Source organism: Tauraco erythrolophus, chromosome 4 (genome assembly GCF_009769465.1).
Source record: "Tauraco erythrolophus isolate bTauEry1 chromosome 4, bTauEry1.pri, whole genome shotgun sequence".
Classification (NCBI taxonomy): Eukaryota; Metazoa; Chordata; class Aves; order Musophagiformes; family Musophagidae; genus Tauraco; species Tauraco erythrolophus.
In genome coordinates this window covers 62,588,800-62,604,846 of record NC_141468.1, presented here as the reverse complement: position 1 = coordinate 62,604,846, position 16,047 = coordinate 62,588,800, and the positions used below count along the sequence as shown (strand labels likewise).

Genomic DNA, 16,047 nt, shown 5'->3' with positions numbered 1-16,047 from the left:
GATCAAATTTAAAACAAATTTTCTCTCATTGAGTTCCCATGAAGAATATGATTCAATCACTATCTAGTTTAGTTTAATACCTCTGTGCTAGGAATCCAACCAGGAATTTTAGGCAGCTATAGCTGAAAAATATGTGATTGCATACATTTGATTATCTTATTTAACTATGTTTCACCAGAACTGTGGCCTGGGGTATTGTAAACATGGACCCAAAACTCACAGTGTTGTGGGTGTTAGGCAACATATGAAATTTGTCTGGCGACCTGAAGAATGTACTGCTGGAACTGTCTACTTGTCCAGAATTTTGTGGCTGGATAGGGAGCTTCTGGAGAAGCTGTGCTATTTGGCTTTTCTCATCTGCTGGTTTTCAGTAAGAAGAAACAGGTGTCTTATTGACTCATGTGGTTTCATCTTTAATTGAGCTTGATGACTGCTGAAGATTGGCTGAATGCTTTTTAATATTTTTAAACATACCAGTGTTGAGGGTTGCCTTCATGCCTCCTCCCTCACTACACCACAGGGCAGGGAGGAGCTTTGGGGCACCCAGAGAAGTGTCTCTCCTTCTCCTTCTCCTTTTCCTCTTTTGTAACACTTGAAGGAGCACACAGGCAAAACACCCACAGAAACCCTGCATGCTGGCCAGGCTGAGGCTGTTCATAGCCGGTGCTGTGACCGGCTTCTCGTGTCCTTGTGTGATTGTGGTGCTGTGACCTCCAGCTGGGGAGAGGATGGGGTGTTGCTATGGATTGGATACTGTAGGACTCCATGAGTTGCAGCTGGCTCAACCTTTTTTATTGTTTCCTGCAGGTGGGAAGGGGGTGAGTTCAGTTCCTGCTAGAGGGTACTGGGAGATGGAGGATTTTGCTGGGAAAGATTAACCCTTTGACAACAGGAGGAAGAGGTGATAGGTGATAGCAGAGCACAGTTATTATAGTGGGAGCTAACTGAATCTCAGAAACAGATAGAGAGAGATTTACCTTCTTGAAACAATGAGTTGACAGTGAGTAATGGAGAAGATGATCAGTGGGTGAGGGATCTGGTTTCAGAGGTGGGAGGCGAACAGCAGGGCTATTCTTCAAGGAAATTAAGTCAGCTTCCTACTCCTTCCCAGAGCAGACATGGACTGAATCACATCGATAGCACTGTCACCCCCCCCGTCTCACTCTGGCATAGCCACACACTCACATGTAAGCCTTGTAGTTGCTGCCGATTTTCTGGATTCGAATGTCATACTTGGAGTCGATGAACGGCTCGGTGGTGGCATAGGTTTGTGCCATGGCTACTATGCTGGCCATGTCCCGGAAGTCATGCTGGTTCTCAACTTTGACCTTGATTGCCAAAATCCAGTGAAACGTGACAAGAGCAAAAAGAACAGGAATACTTTGTGAGCAGAAGTCATCTTCATGCCTGAATAGCACAATGTCAGTTAAAACCCACACAGAAGGAGCTGAGGACAGAGTAGGGATTGTGCGATTTAGAGACAGAAGTTCCCCAGACCAGCCCAACTCAGAGCAAAATCAACCCCTTTCTCCTTCGTCATGCACAAGCTCTGGTAAACCTGGCACCAGGGAAGTAGCTAGACCTTTACCCAGATGGCTCTTGCTAATGCTCATTGCTTTTCTGATGCTTCAGAGAAATATTTGATCTTTTAAGGGGCATTACTTCATTCAAACATTGTTACTGCTACTTCCCATCTTGGGACGGATGAAAACAGAGTACTTTGGGTGGTCAGGAAATAGAAACCAATGCCAGGAAATCAACAAGAGAGCTGGTTGTCTGCCACCTCTAGGCTTCAGTTCCCTGGCATTTCACATTACCCCCTCCAGACTTTCTTTGAGGAGTGGTGCAGGTCTCCCAGTGGGAAGCAAGCTCTGAAGGAAAAAGATGTCTTTGGGGGAGCCTGTGATTCTTGGGGAGATTTGTCTGAGCGAAAAGCCATGGGCATGTGTGCGGGACAGCTGGCTGGGTGTTAGACTTGAGTTGCACTCGGAAATGAGAGGGCAGTGGCCTATGAGCTAGAGTTTTTCTGAGAAGCTGGCTTTTCACAGGTTTATATTCAATTATGAGAAATGCTCTATCTTCTCACAGCCCCCCCCCCCCCCCCCCCCCAAAAAAAAAACAGGAAAAAGAAGGACCAAAATAGTAGAAGCTCTAATGATATGATCAAATCTCTACAAATACTCATTGATTTGGGAAAGGAAAACTGAACAAGCAGGTAACGCAAACATAGTGGACAACTTCACCTCATTCATATTATCAACCTCAGTCTTTAGTCTATTGGCAAAAACTTATTTGGTGCATCAGAGAAACCCCTGCAAGTCTTGTTCCTTAGAGCCGGACGGATGCAGGAAGGGTAGGTTAATTGGTGGAAAAAAGACCAACATGGTGTGAAAAGGGTGAGCAAGTGAGTGACTTTATATATTACCTACACTTTGTAGTTTGTTAACACTTCGAGACCATGGCTGAGCATTGCAACCCTGCTTTGCTAAGCGTCTACTTGCTCGCGACAACCGGTCGGTCTGTACCCCAGAAGAGTCTCCCAGTTGCGTCAGCATGTGTGTTAAAGGAGGGTGATGCCAGACTATGTGGAGCCAGCTGAAGGAAATGCGTGCAATGGTATTTCGTGTTTCTTCTCAAAGAACAAACAAGTGGTTTTACATATCTGCCTTCAACCATGAGAGGGCAGGAGCCATCTTCAGGAGAGAACAGAGGACAAGCTTGTTGGTAACCTGTTTTACTTTGTTTAGACGGTTTTGTGTAAGTGCCAGCCGTAACATAACCCAAAGATGCAGCCACATCCTGGTGCAGAAAAGCTCTTGAGAACTGGACAGATTGTGGGGAAGGTGAAAAGTGCAACTAGTTTGACCCGTGACCTGAGTAAGAAGAAAAAAGACCTGGTCTTTGCTTCTTTTGCTGAATGCCAAATACCCCTAGTCCTCCTCCCTTTTGCTGTGGTGAGGGCTGTGCTCTCGCTATTCAGGGACCGCTGAGAAAAGCAGCAGAGGAAGACGACAGTCATCTGTGGGGTGGGAGGGCAGGCAAAAAAAAAAAAGAAAATAACAAACACAACGGGGAAATGTAAAGGCAACCATTGCACTTCATCCAGGAGGAGCAGCCTTCCTCTGGGCTGTGTTGTTCCCCTCTACGTCTAAGCGGAGCTGTGTGCCGTGCTGGCTGCTCCTTCTGCGACAGGGCAGGGTGAGGTGGTAGGAATGTCCCGGCGGCAGCGGTGGGAGCAGGAGAGAGGAGCACCTCACACTGGGGGAGCCCCCAGCCTGGGCACAGCTTGCAAAATACCAGGGGGAACAATGCAGGCTGTGTCGGGGCTGAGTGTTTTTGTTGCACTGATAAGAGCTGCACTGGGCTGAATGACATCAAGCGAGAGAGTCCCACCCAGATTAGATGATCGCAGGAGGGACTGCATGAGCAGGCAATGCATGGTGTTATGATGTATTCTCCCGGACCCTTTTTGCAATGGGATAAGACAAAAGCCATTATATAATGACCTACTTGGGATAAGGACATTTGTGGGATCTGAAACAAAGTGCTGCGCTTGTGCAACAGATGTTTTTAGGCCCTGGCTGAAACATTTGCATCCCCAGCCCAGGAACATTTGTCCCAGAGGCAGAGGAAGAGATGCTGTTTCCTTCTTCAGATTGCAATTAGGCTGTATTTTCGTTGCTAGAAGGGAGCTGAATGCCCGTTTCGTTAAATGGAATTTTTCCTCAGAAATACAGCATGCTATGGAAAGGAAGGGTCTATTTCTTCCTCCTCTCCATCACCCTCCCGCTATGGAGAGAGAAGGAAAGCACTTGAAGGTGTTATGTCCAATGAGCTGAAGATTTTTGGCTTGGTAAATAAAGAGGGTGGAGACTCCCCAAGGACATAAAGTAAGAAATGAAAAACAAAGAAGATGACTTCCACAGTGCTACAGCCTTCCCATGGACTTTTCACAGAAAGCATCTCACAGAGGTCCCTTCTTAGGAGATCACAGCCTTATTTCCCACCAGGCATCAAAATAATCACCACACCAAAGCTGAAATCTGAGCCACCGTTTGTTAATTGTTAGAGCAGACCAAATTTTACAAAAAAAAACAAAAAATAACAGCCGTGTCCTGGTTTAACGCTGGTTTAGTCCAGGGTACAGTTATTACTTCATAAACAGGAAGCACTCAAGTTACAGTCAAATTAGATTTATTTTCCTGCCTTATCTATCAAGTTCACCATTTTATTAGCTTTCTACTTTTAAATTTTTTATAATTCATTTCTTCCTGCCTTGTAACCCTTTTACATGTCAATAAAATATCCATTCTCCTAACAGGAGAAAAAACCCTAGAGATAACTGAAACCAGGGTGGATGTAGTGTGACGCCAGAGGGCATTATTTAAGAAGGGACTATTAAAAATCATTCTAAAGCAAACAGTTACCAATTTACCTAATAAGGGATAAAATCTGTCTTCTAAAATGGCAGGTTGGCCAATGCATGAAACTGAGAAAAGAAGTTGGAAAGAGAACAACAGGAAGCCATTTTTCTCTCTCTTTTTTTTACAGCCTTCTTCGGATAAATGCAATATCCCATTAGCTGCATAGAGGAGTGCAAACAGTGAGTGCAAACACAGCCCCTGCCCTGTTGGCCTGTTTGCTTAGCTGTGCTGGCTGTTTGAGCAGCAATAGACTCATTTGAAGCCATCAGCTGCTGTTTGCTGTAGCGTTTTAGTGACCTGTTGTGAAGAGTTTGGGCCAGTGTGTTGGCAAATGCCTTTTCTGAGTAAGAAAGCTCCCTGGGATAGTCCCTGCTTCCCTTCTGGCTCTCTTCTCTAACCCAGGCACCGACCGTACACTAGCACGCTCCCTGTTGCTGCATTGGAAAAGGGGATCTGGCTGGATCCCTGGGGACATGCTTACACACATGTGACCATCCCTTTGCCTTGTGGTGGCATCTCAGAGGCTGATACTACTGACCTGCCCGTTCCTGTCTTCAGCCTGCTCAAGAGGCATTGATCTTTCTGCCCTTGGCTGGAGAGCATTCTGAGGGACAGATCAGGAAGAAACACTTCTGCCCCATCCCTGCTGTGGACCTTCTTTTGAGATCTTCTTGCAATACAGAATTTTGGAGGGTGGGTCCTGGCATTGTTAAAAACCTACTGTGGGTATTTCCTGGGCAGTCTGAGCCACACCTGATATCTGTGGAGCACAGATTCCTGCAGTGAGGGACTTGTGTAGAAATTTCTGCTTCCTCTCTTTCGTAGTTCCTATATCTGCTGCCCCGGGTACATCCCAGATGTTCCTGGACACCAGAGTCCCAGGGCTACGGCACTCCTCTCTCACTCATCTTTAGCCTAAGCGCTGCAAGATCTTGCCTCACAGTCCCCTTTTGCTTTCGTTAGTTACATGGCCACATGAAAAAACAGTCAGTCAGCCAAAGTGGCATAATTATAGTAGACTGCTAAGGTTGCCCCAGCCTTGCCTCTCTGAGTGTCATCCAGAGTTAACTCTGCCTTACAGGTTAAACTCGCACCACTTTGCAGATGGCTTGCAAAAGCAGTTTCTGTGTCCAAACTGGGGTTAGAGGCAGGTTCAGCTGGAAGGTAAGTGTCCAAGGCTAAGCCAGGGCCAGGCTTGGCAACGTGATGTTTAACTGAGCCTTAGTAGGCTTGTGAAAATGCAGTCTTAGTGTTTTCCTCCAGAGGAACTGACTTGGCCACACAAAGCTTGTGATTTTTTTTGTCCTTCTCAACCTGCACTTAGCCTTTCTGTAGTGACTTTATCATTTTGGGACAGCGGGTCTTCAGGAATGGCTCTGCACAGAGAGTTTCCTGAGTCTCTTCTTCCCTCTACCCCAAAATTATACTCCCCTTCTCAGAAAATACCAATCCAACTGACACACATTCAGTTTAGGTCTAACTTTGACCCACTTCAAAATAATAAAGATTCAACAGAGCCTCCATTTCCTTATTATCCTCACACTGAAGTTCTTCAGATGTTATGGTGCCTTTCATACATTAAACCTTATAACCCCTACTAACTTCCTAACGAAGAGCTTTTCTCAGCCCCAGGTCTTGGCAGCTTTGGTCCCCGGTGCCCTGGGTCAGTCAGGTTTTGTGTCCAGCAAAAGCTTCCAGACTGATGCGCAAGAAATGGGGATGCTTTTGCTATTTTCAAGATGGGTGGTACCTCCTCGCTCATGAGTCAGTGGGAACGCAGCGATTGGGCTGCTCTGTTGTGAATGTTACATGTCAAGTCATTATTTGTCCTCTGTAAAAGAAAATATTTGTTCCTTGACAAACCGAGGCAGCCCTATCCCCTTCCTTTCCTCTTTAGCCCACTGAATTTTCAAAGCTCTTACTTTTGGAACATTCTATTTCCAGTCCCAAGAGAGACAAGGTGACGAGTTGTCCTTCCTGATAAAAAGCTTGCAGTATTTTTACATTACAGAGTGGCTCTGTTTAGTTTGTGCTATATTTATACCAGGGGAAAAAAAAGTAGAGAATTCTTTCCCATCCAGTAAGAGAGAAAATAACTCTGACCACATTATTATGAACAACAAGTTTTTCTTCTACAATGTAATAAATTCATCTGAGCCAGGATTTGTACTGGGGAGGTGTTCTCGTAATTATGGGGCAGGAGGGGACAGGAGATGACTCTTAAACGGGCCTAATTAGAGAGGTCTAAAAATAAAGTAAGAGTAGCAAAATATATATACTTACTAAATTCATATAAGTATATATAAAGCCACATGATCAGATACTGTTTTTCCTCTCTTTGCAGATCTGGCAGTTGTTTCCTTCTCATGATCTGATCAGGAGGAGGGGAAGAGGCTCTTTGAGTGAATTTGCAGTGCTGGGCTCTCTTCCTAGGGCACTTCAGGGTCACATTAGCACACAAATGGCAGATACTAACACACTTAGAGCTTTATTCTTTTCCACAGGCTCTGGCATTATGAGATCCGGAGTCAGGAAGAAGTGTTATTCCTTTCTCACTGTAGTGCTCACCCAACTCAACAGATACCCCCCAATCACTTCTGGGGTAGGTAGGCTCAAACTGCACGATGCCTTGACCTCTTAGCAACTGCTGGGTGAACAATAGTTCAGTTTCGCTCAGGGAAGGACGTCTCCTCTTATTGCCCATGCATGGTTTCCTTGAAGAGTCCTTGAGTATTGTTTACCCCATGAGCCTGGGCAACTTCAATACAACATGAGAAAGGTCCTTCTCTGCTGACTCCATTGTAAACCTTGTGTAAGCAGTATTTCTGCAGATATTGTAATTGTGTAGGTACTGTATTGGACCAGCAGCACACAGAGTGCTTGTTATGATCTTCCAGTGCCGGCAAAATATGAAGTGACTCCAAATTTTAGAAGGAGGATAATGATGGTCATGGGAGGGGTTGAGGGGCATATGTCCTGTTTTCAGATGAGAAGGTTGTCTGAGGCCCCTTTGTCTCTCTGGGCAAAGGCTATTCCTGATATCTCTGTTCAAGTCAATAGAGAGGCTGTTGCTTCTGGATTTCTCAATGGAAATTGCAAAAGACGCCTTTTATTGCAAATTTGTTTTCTCCATCTCCACCTGTGCACACCACTTAGCAAGAGCATTTCTATCACTAATGGTATATTGCCACTTCCTTTAGTTCTGACCTTGAATACTGACTATTCCTCTTCCAAGCTAAAGACAGTCAATAGAGCCTGTTTCTTACAAGTACTAACACGGTTATTTGTCATTTTAGCTTTGAGGATTCTCTGTTCAACACTCTGATTAAAAAATGTGGTGAGTGAATTTTGTGAAAATGTTGTGAAAACAAATGATATGAGAAAATGAAAGTCTGACTATTATAATTATACTCTTTCTAGCCATTATTGCAAAATAATAAACAGTCAGCACTTGTTATAGTGCCAAGAGCCCTATGAACATGAATTAGCAATAAATGCCAGGTAATCATTATAATCCCTCTGGTCTGTAACACAGAGAAACTGAACAAGAACTGTGAAATGACACAAATCTCCCTTCAAATCAATGGATGAGCTCTTTGGGGAAGAGGCCTTTTCTGTATCCAGAGGTTTTTCTGGCTCCTGGCCACTACCTCAGTACAAATAAAGAATAACGGTGTCTGGACTTCCCATCTTTGCTCATTCTTCTAAGTCTTGGTGCCTCCCATTACATGTGATTTTATCATTACTAACAAGAAAAATGTAAGTACTTCTTTGACAATTTCTGCTGGTAATGAGATTGTAATCTGAAGGCTCACATCCTTTGAAGCACCTGTTACAGCTACAAATACGTGACTTGCTATCTTGGCATCGTTTGTTGCAGTAAGTACTATTTTTAATACTCACATGTGTAGTTTGGCTAATAGGTTGGTTATTTTATCCTTTGTTTCTTCAGTCACTGCTGTTATACAAAACATGACCTGGTGCAGGTCCTTTACTAACATTTACTTTCTTACACTCATCTAAACCAAAAGCAAATCTCTCTCTTTTCATATTATGTATATTTTACAGCTAAAGACCTGCCATTTCCTGCTATCATCTCTACTTCTGAAGACCAATGCAAAGAAATCCTTTAGCTCTCTGTAATCTCCTTATCATCACTGGTTATTGCTTTTACATTATGATGGTTAAAACCACTATTATGTCTCCTGGAAACTTACCTCTTCTGAATTACTTAATTGGAGGTTTGATTTTTTTACCTATAGGTGTTACTTTTCTAGTATACCCATAGTTCTGCTTGTCTGTATTTCTCCTGAAATTTTCTGTGGTTTCTTTCTGTCAGTCCTGCTTGGGCTTGAACCCTATTGTCTTAAAAACAACACGAAACACATTTCTGTTACTTGTCTTTTAAACCAACTGACTTTATTTTATTTTCACTTTCTCTCTTCTCTTTTTGCTCTATGCAATGAAATGCAGTGGGACTTCAAGAAGACTAATTTAATCAGTCTCAACTTTCCTTCAGGCTGCTTGTGGCTGGAGAAGGGCCCAAACTAAAACCGTAAGGTCAACAACCTTTCCTTCCTGTACCTTCCCCAGCTACTGAACAGAGCAGTGTTGAAACTCTGTGCCCAAATCCACATCTAGACTTTGCCAGTAGTCCCTAATTTCATAATGGACTAAAGTAAACTTGGCCTAAGAGTATTCTTTCTTCTAAGATGCTGGCTGTTAGCCTATCTTCATTTGGAATGACTTCCTACGTACCCTCCTTGTACCACTGTGTACAATTGTGCCTGAAGTTTGAATTGAAACTCTTCCCCTATAACTTGTGACAACAAAAATCAACATCACTAAAGTTACACCAGGGGAAATCAGTTACGCCAGGGGAAATTTAGGTTACATATCAGGAAAAATTTCTTTACAGAGAGGGTTGTGAAGTATTGGAACAGACTGCCCAGGAAGGTGGTGGAGTCCCCATCCCTGGAGGTGTTTAAAAACTGTGTGGATTTGGTGTTGAGCAACACGGTTTAGGGACCCTGACAGTGCAGGGTGAATGGTTGGACTCAATGATCTTGAAGGTCTCTTCCAACCAGACGATTCTATGATTCTGTGAATAAAATGGGAGGGAAAGTGAGAGGTGGAAGAAGATCTGATGTCTGGTGCAGAAGACAATAGCTAAATATTCTGCTGAGAGTTTTGTCTAGAAACACTGTTAAGATTAAGGTACTTTTCTTTGATTCTGCCCTCATTTCTGTAGCCACTCAAGGGTCCTTTGTGCTCAAGAGATACACATGAAGCCCTCCTTACATTACAGGTGAAAGTGCAGAGCAGTCAGAGAGATCCAGAATTGGAGAATTTCAAAGAACTTGAAACTTTCCTCAGGGAGAGGTTTGTTCCTCCTGGTTTGTCCTGGTTGGATTTTGCTAATGCAGTCCTTCCTAGGGACATGTCCAATGGCTTGCTCTACAAGCAGCTCTAGGTTGCCCGCATGTACCCTAATTCAGTGACACCTCTGCCTGTTTAACATACGCAGCACCAATATTTTAACAAACATTTCCTGCTTATTTAAATGTTCGTTCTTTGATGCTGAAAGCCAACTCCACCACTGGCCCAGAGATCTGAGCCCACTTCCTCTCTGGCAGCTACCATCCAGACAGGGGAACATTGCAACCAAAGCAAGAAAGATTATGAGAGCTTCCGTGTGCTATCCAGGAAGCCAGAAAGGACTTCTGTTTCCAGAGTACAAGCAAACAAGCTGTACCAAGTTTAAGTCTGACGTACCTATATATAATTTTCAGGCAAAGTGTAAGGCTGGGAGAAGGTCTAGCTGCTCTAGGGAAGCACTGTGGCAGGGATATCAGTTACGAAGTTGATGTACCACCCATTTGGATTCAGAGATGATACATCAGAATTTCCTACTTCTGAACAAATCAAGTTTTAGACAGATGGAGGATTCTTTTTTAAAAGGTATATGCAAGAAAGAGGAGGCTAAAATGCATCAGGAAAGTGGTGGCGATGCCTCACTGGAAGGGGAGCCCAGTCACCCCAAGAAACAGGAGCTGCTAATTCACTGGGGGAATAAGGATCCCAGAGAGCCTGGGAAAAACAAACAGTCCTTCTGGGGAGAGAACTGTTTTTCAGGATTCCTTGGCAGGCAACCAGCCACTCTGCTTTGTAAGGTCTTGTTCTTCCTTGCAAGGAGGAAAAAAATAGCTGAAGGGCTCCTGTTTTATTGAATAAGGTCATCATAATGCGCTCAGAAAGACCAGTGCCACTGCTCCTCATTGTGAGAGCTATGGGGTGTAGCTGCACATTACAGGTGCTTGAATAAACAACTCTACCACTCTCATGAGAGGAGAAAATATAGAAAAGACGAGCCTAATGACTTCAGCCCAGCCAGCTTTTCCCCCTACTCTTCACAACCCCCCTTCCCACATCCCAGACAGCCTCCAAACCAATAGCTGTGCCTGACTGCGTGACAGCGGAAAAAGGCCTTTTCTTCCACAGGAACAGCCAGTGCAACCCAGATAGGTTGTGGGGAAGTTTAACCCCTTCGCTGGCTGACCAAACACTGTGTATTGCCACATATATATCTGTTTCCTGCGCTATATGTATTTTTTCTTTTACTTACCTTCCCCATTCCAGCATGAGCATGTCCCAACTTGACCACTACAGGGAAATTCGGAGTTGTGAGCTGAAAAACAAAAGAAGGCTCTCCTCATTAGTTATTTCTTTCCAGCCATTGTATTTGAAATAGTTTACTTTTATTTAGTAGCTTTTATCCCCTTCCTGGATGCTGATGGGAGGATAAAAAGGTCGAACAAAGATTGTCCAGGTGGCAGGATAATAAGCAAATAGCTCTTCACTGGTACCCATATGATCGGAAATGGGGGCCAGGCAGAATTCCTCAGATCTGACCCACTTTTGCTGCCCGATAACAATAACCTCTAAAACCTTTTTATTTCTTCCCGTTGCTTTTCCCACCCTGTACGTATGGATGTGTGTACACTCATATGCGTGTGAAAAAAGCTACACGTGCAAGCTTGAGTAAGTGAAGGCTTTCAGATGCTGAACACATTTGAATTGTGAGAAAGACAAGGGTCGTTTGTTTTTTTCCACACAGACTGCTTTGGCCTTTACTTTAAGAGTTACTTTTTGAGTGTGAGCAGTCCCTCAGCAGCTCCTGTTTCTCTCCCATTGGCAGGGTGGGGGCAAGGACAGAGGGAACAGGGGCCAACCCTTGGGTACAACTCACAAAGTCCATCTATTCATAAAGCCTCTTCCTCTCTCCTCTAACTTCAGGGGTGTGTATAGGGAATAAAAGAAAACAAAGAAGGATTGGAATCAGCAACAAAAATAGAAAAAATTACATCATGTCTTCTTCCTGGCTTGTGCGATGTTTACGTTGGGCAGCGTCCTGCCATCTGAGCCACGCAAGTGCATCTTAGTGCACATGTGGGATTTTACTTGGAGAACTGCAAGTATCCTCTCTACCTTCTATTCCCTAGTTTCATGCTCATGCAAGGATTCACTTGGAGTGATCCACTGGGAGCTGGGTGGCTGGATTGGTAGGCAATGCACATGCCAGCAGTAACCAGGATATGTACAGCACACCTCCCCTAGGTACCGGTTGGTCCATTTCTAAGCCTCTGCTTGGCATCCCTCTGATCTTAATCTTGTCCTACGCTCCTGATTGTTGTGATCTAAATGCTATCCCTTCAGTTCATAACCTGTTATTTTTTTATTGCGTATTTCATTTTCTTCAATGGGAATTTTTTAAAAGACACTTTTATCTTTACCTAAATGCCTGAAGTGATGAGCTTTATTCATTAAGCAGTTAACCTGGAGATCTGGTAATGGGAGGGAGTTGAATTTTGACAGATAAATGGCTCTCCTATTTATTTAAGTTTGAGAATAGATAAACAAATTGTTCTTGTGCTAATTACCAATTGTCTGTATGGACAGGCAGGCGTTACATGCTAAAGATAGAATGGTGCTGCAGTCTCCATCTGCGGCAGCTCGCTATAAATAACAAAATTAGCAACGAACACTGATGTGTTTTGCTGTTCAGCTGCTTATGTAAAGAAATGTTGCAGGAGAGAGAAACAGTGAGTGCATGATGTTTTCAAGCAACCTGTGTCTCTTGTGAGGACCTTCTTCAGACAGAAAACTGAAGGATCCTCTTTAGACCACAGAAGGGCACACAGCGGCAATAAATCACAGGGGCAGGGACCAGCACCTGCTGTTTCAGAAGAAGAGGCGAGAGACTGTGATAGATGGCCATCCTGGAGCCCCATAGTTAAGCCTACATCCAGGCACATGAGTTTGTGCTCTATTTCCTCTTCGCCTCTCTAATTCGTTGTAAGAGCCTGAAACTTAATTTTCTGCTGGCATAAACAAATCAAATGGAGGACTGCACCTGAGGCTTACTGAAAATAGAGCTATGGATGGACCATGCCAGGCCTTTAATGCTGGAAGATGAAAGGTAACCTAGTAGTTAGGGCATCCACCTGCTCAGGCTCTGAGAGACCTGGCTCACTTCCCAGCTGTCATCCATTCCCCATGCACACTATTTGAGCCACAGTGCTTGCAAGCCCCGGCCTCTGTTCCCTGTTTGCGAGCAGAGGCGGCAGCTGTTCCTACTGCACAGGAAAAGCAAGCTGTGTGCACGAGCTGGCCAGATACCCTGGCAAGGGTGCCAAAGAAGTGTGCGGGATAGATACTGTCATGTCACCGGCTCAAAGCAGCCAGAGGCAGGAAGCCATGTCTCTGCTGCCCCGTTTGTGTACCCTGCCTGTGGGTTTTGCTGAGGGAGCCTGGCTCGAGCGTGGGGCACGGGAGCGGGAAGCATCTGTTTTCCTGTGTACATGCAAAGAAAGTTTGGGATCCCATACACAACCCAAGTTTACTGCTAGCCTGGAAGAAACCACTGGCAGTGACAACGCTCTGCTCAAACTTCTCCCGTTCTCTTTGCTTCCTGGAAACATGAGCTCAGCTTTTGGTAAGGCTTCGCCTCATCCCTTGTAGGGGTGACCAGCTGGTGCCAGAGTACACTGGAGTCACAAGCCACTTGGGCTGGCTGTAATGCCTGAGGCTTGAGGTGAAACACAGATCCAGACTCTGAACATGAGGCAGCCTCACTGGGAAAGGTGCAGCTCCAGGGAAACTCTGGCACACTCTTTGACAGGAGCCTGCTTCTGCCAGTGAAACCCCACCAAATTTCCACCTACAGAGGAACCTGCCTTACAGAGGAACAGATGAGAGAGAGCAGCACATACACTCAGTTGCATTTTATAATGGCTTTATCCAGTGACAACAGAGCAAAAGCTCTCAATAGTCCACAGGACTAAAGCAACCAGAGTCCCTAAGCACCCAATAATGGAGCTTGGAAGCCCTTGCTGAAGTGGTGGAATCAGGATGAACCCACTGCAGTCAAGGGAGATATTGCCATCTTTCACCAGAGTCTTGTTGGGACCCAAGTCCCATTTCTGTTGCTAATAAGGTGGCCAGCCGTCATACCTGACAAGCACCTAGATGGATAGGGAAGCTGATGGAAGGAAGAATGTATTATACACACCACTGTGAGGTAATTCGCACACATATGTGGTGAGAAGTTCTGGGGGTGGCCGCAGCAGCCACAAGGGCAGACCCCTGAGATGAATATTTACACATGCTTAGAGATTTCCTGGGAAAGAAGATGCTTATAATCAATGGATGGCACCAGAGGTTAATAAGAAAAGCATGTTTTTACTGAAATCGTGCAAGGCAATACATCTGTGTCTTTCTGTGTGTTTGTTTATATGTTTTAAGGGCTCTTTTTTCTTGGAAAAATGAGGAGAAACACTTTGATGCTTTTAAAATGCGCACAAACTGTTGACAGGGCTGGTGTAGATGATGTCTGCGGGTTTTGGGATGGGACTGTAGCACTGCAGTTAGCTCAGTGATCAGACACAGGGTGTTAGTTCATATGCATAACTCAACCCTTTGAATTAAAATCCTATAAATGTATTCCCAGATGTTGTCAGACAAAAGCCTTGAGATGGCAAGGTTTACATATGTGTCTAAAACTTGATGTATGAAGATGCCTGTTTAGACTCAAGCAGGAGTCTGAATCCTGGATTAGGAACTCAGCAAAGCCACTTTTGGTAGGAGTGAAGGGACACTCATGAAGTTATTTCCAACCTACAACACTGGTGGCCCGAAATGTATAATTTTAGCCCTTGATTTTAAGGGCTCTGCTCTGTGTGTAGTGTCACTGCAAAGATCACTTTGCAGTTAATCAGTATTTTGTCACTGGTGTGTAAAAGTGAGTGCTGGCATGCATACATTAGCTCCTATTTGAAAACACATGACTGTAAACTCTGACACTTTCCCCTTTACACTCTGCCTCTCCTTTCCAACAAATAATGAGGTTTTCAATGCTTCTTGTAAATCTATGACTATTTTCTGTATTTATTGCTGGTGGAGCAGGAGAACAGATTTGGATATAAATCGATCTGCAGGGAGGAATCTTAGATGAAACCTGATCTATTACATAAATACAGTACTTTCCACTCTTTCGTTTCACCTCAAGAGAGATGCTGGTCTTAGATCTGTGGTTTTGTGTACTGTACTGTAGTCCATAAACAATACAAAATGTCTTTTTTTTGTTTCCTTCTGCCATGTTTAGTTTTGTGCATTAGTTCACGTTATCCAGCTTATCTCATATGAAGCACTTGCAGTTTCCAGTGTTACTCTTTCTTCTGCAAAGCCTTTCCAGTCAATGCTAAAATGATTAGTCCAGGGTGCAATGACATCATGGATGATATTAGGAAGGATTTGGGGAGACGGGAGGTGGAAACATTAAAACTTTGCCCTCTTGGCATCAGTATTGTATTACGATAGTGTCTATGGGCCCAAAGCTCATAGCACAAGGTACTGTAATTTTTGCTTCACCCTTCCTCCAGAAGTAATACTGTAATTTTTTCATGCTTTTATACTCTAAAAGTGACCCTTCTGTTTATTTAGCTGCCTTTACTTGTATGATGACAAAATCTGTTCTGGGTGGGTACCTAAAGGATTATGGGAATGTTGTTCATGCACTTGAGAGCTAAATGTTGAAAGTCATGTGTGTGGCACTTCCCTGGTGCCCATTAAGCTGGAGGAGCAGTCACTATATATGATTTCCTGTAAAAGCAAGCAAGCTGATTCAAACCTACAGGAAAGTAATGATGTCATGACATGATGTCATTGGGTTTATAGAACTATCTTACTGAAAATCTGAGCTGAAGATCAGCACTGGTTGCATGCCAGCCTTGCCAGGCATGGCAAAGTCAGGGCTGTATGGTGAAATACACCAGAGAAGCACTAGTGCTCCCTGTTATTCACTTACTCTGGAGTCAACGTAATCACCAAGTCCATGTGGAAGGGGTCACTCAGTGGATTAATACTGTAGCCTCTGGAGGTTTGTGGTGACCAATGACTATGACAGACAAGTCCTTCCCCTCTGCTGTTTACCAGATCGGAAACAGTGTAAGAAACAACAAGCAACGATGGGAGAACATGTTGAACAATAAGAGTTGCCAGTATTAACATCTGCGCTCTATTAAAGACATGTGATATGGATTCCTTTAAAACACACATGTGCATA

The 16,047-nt window shown here is 44.2% G+C and overlaps 1 protein-coding gene across 2 annotated transcripts in view; it reads right to left on the bottom strand.

The window, feature by feature from the left end:
* SYN3 (synapsin III) overlaps positions 1-16,047 on the bottom strand; it is a 181,497-nt gene that overhangs the window by 22,103 nt on the left and 143,347 nt on the right. For both annotated transcript variants that reach the window (XM_086610261.1, XM_086610260.1), the window contains 2 exons: positions 11,050-11,112; positions 1,186-1,328 (listed from right to left, as the gene is read on the bottom strand). In XM_086610261.1, the coding sequence (XP_086466387.1) occupies positions 1,186-1,328; positions 11,050-11,112 (206 nt within the window). The remainder of the gene's footprint in view (positions 1-1,185; positions 1,329-11,049; positions 11,113-16,047) is intronic.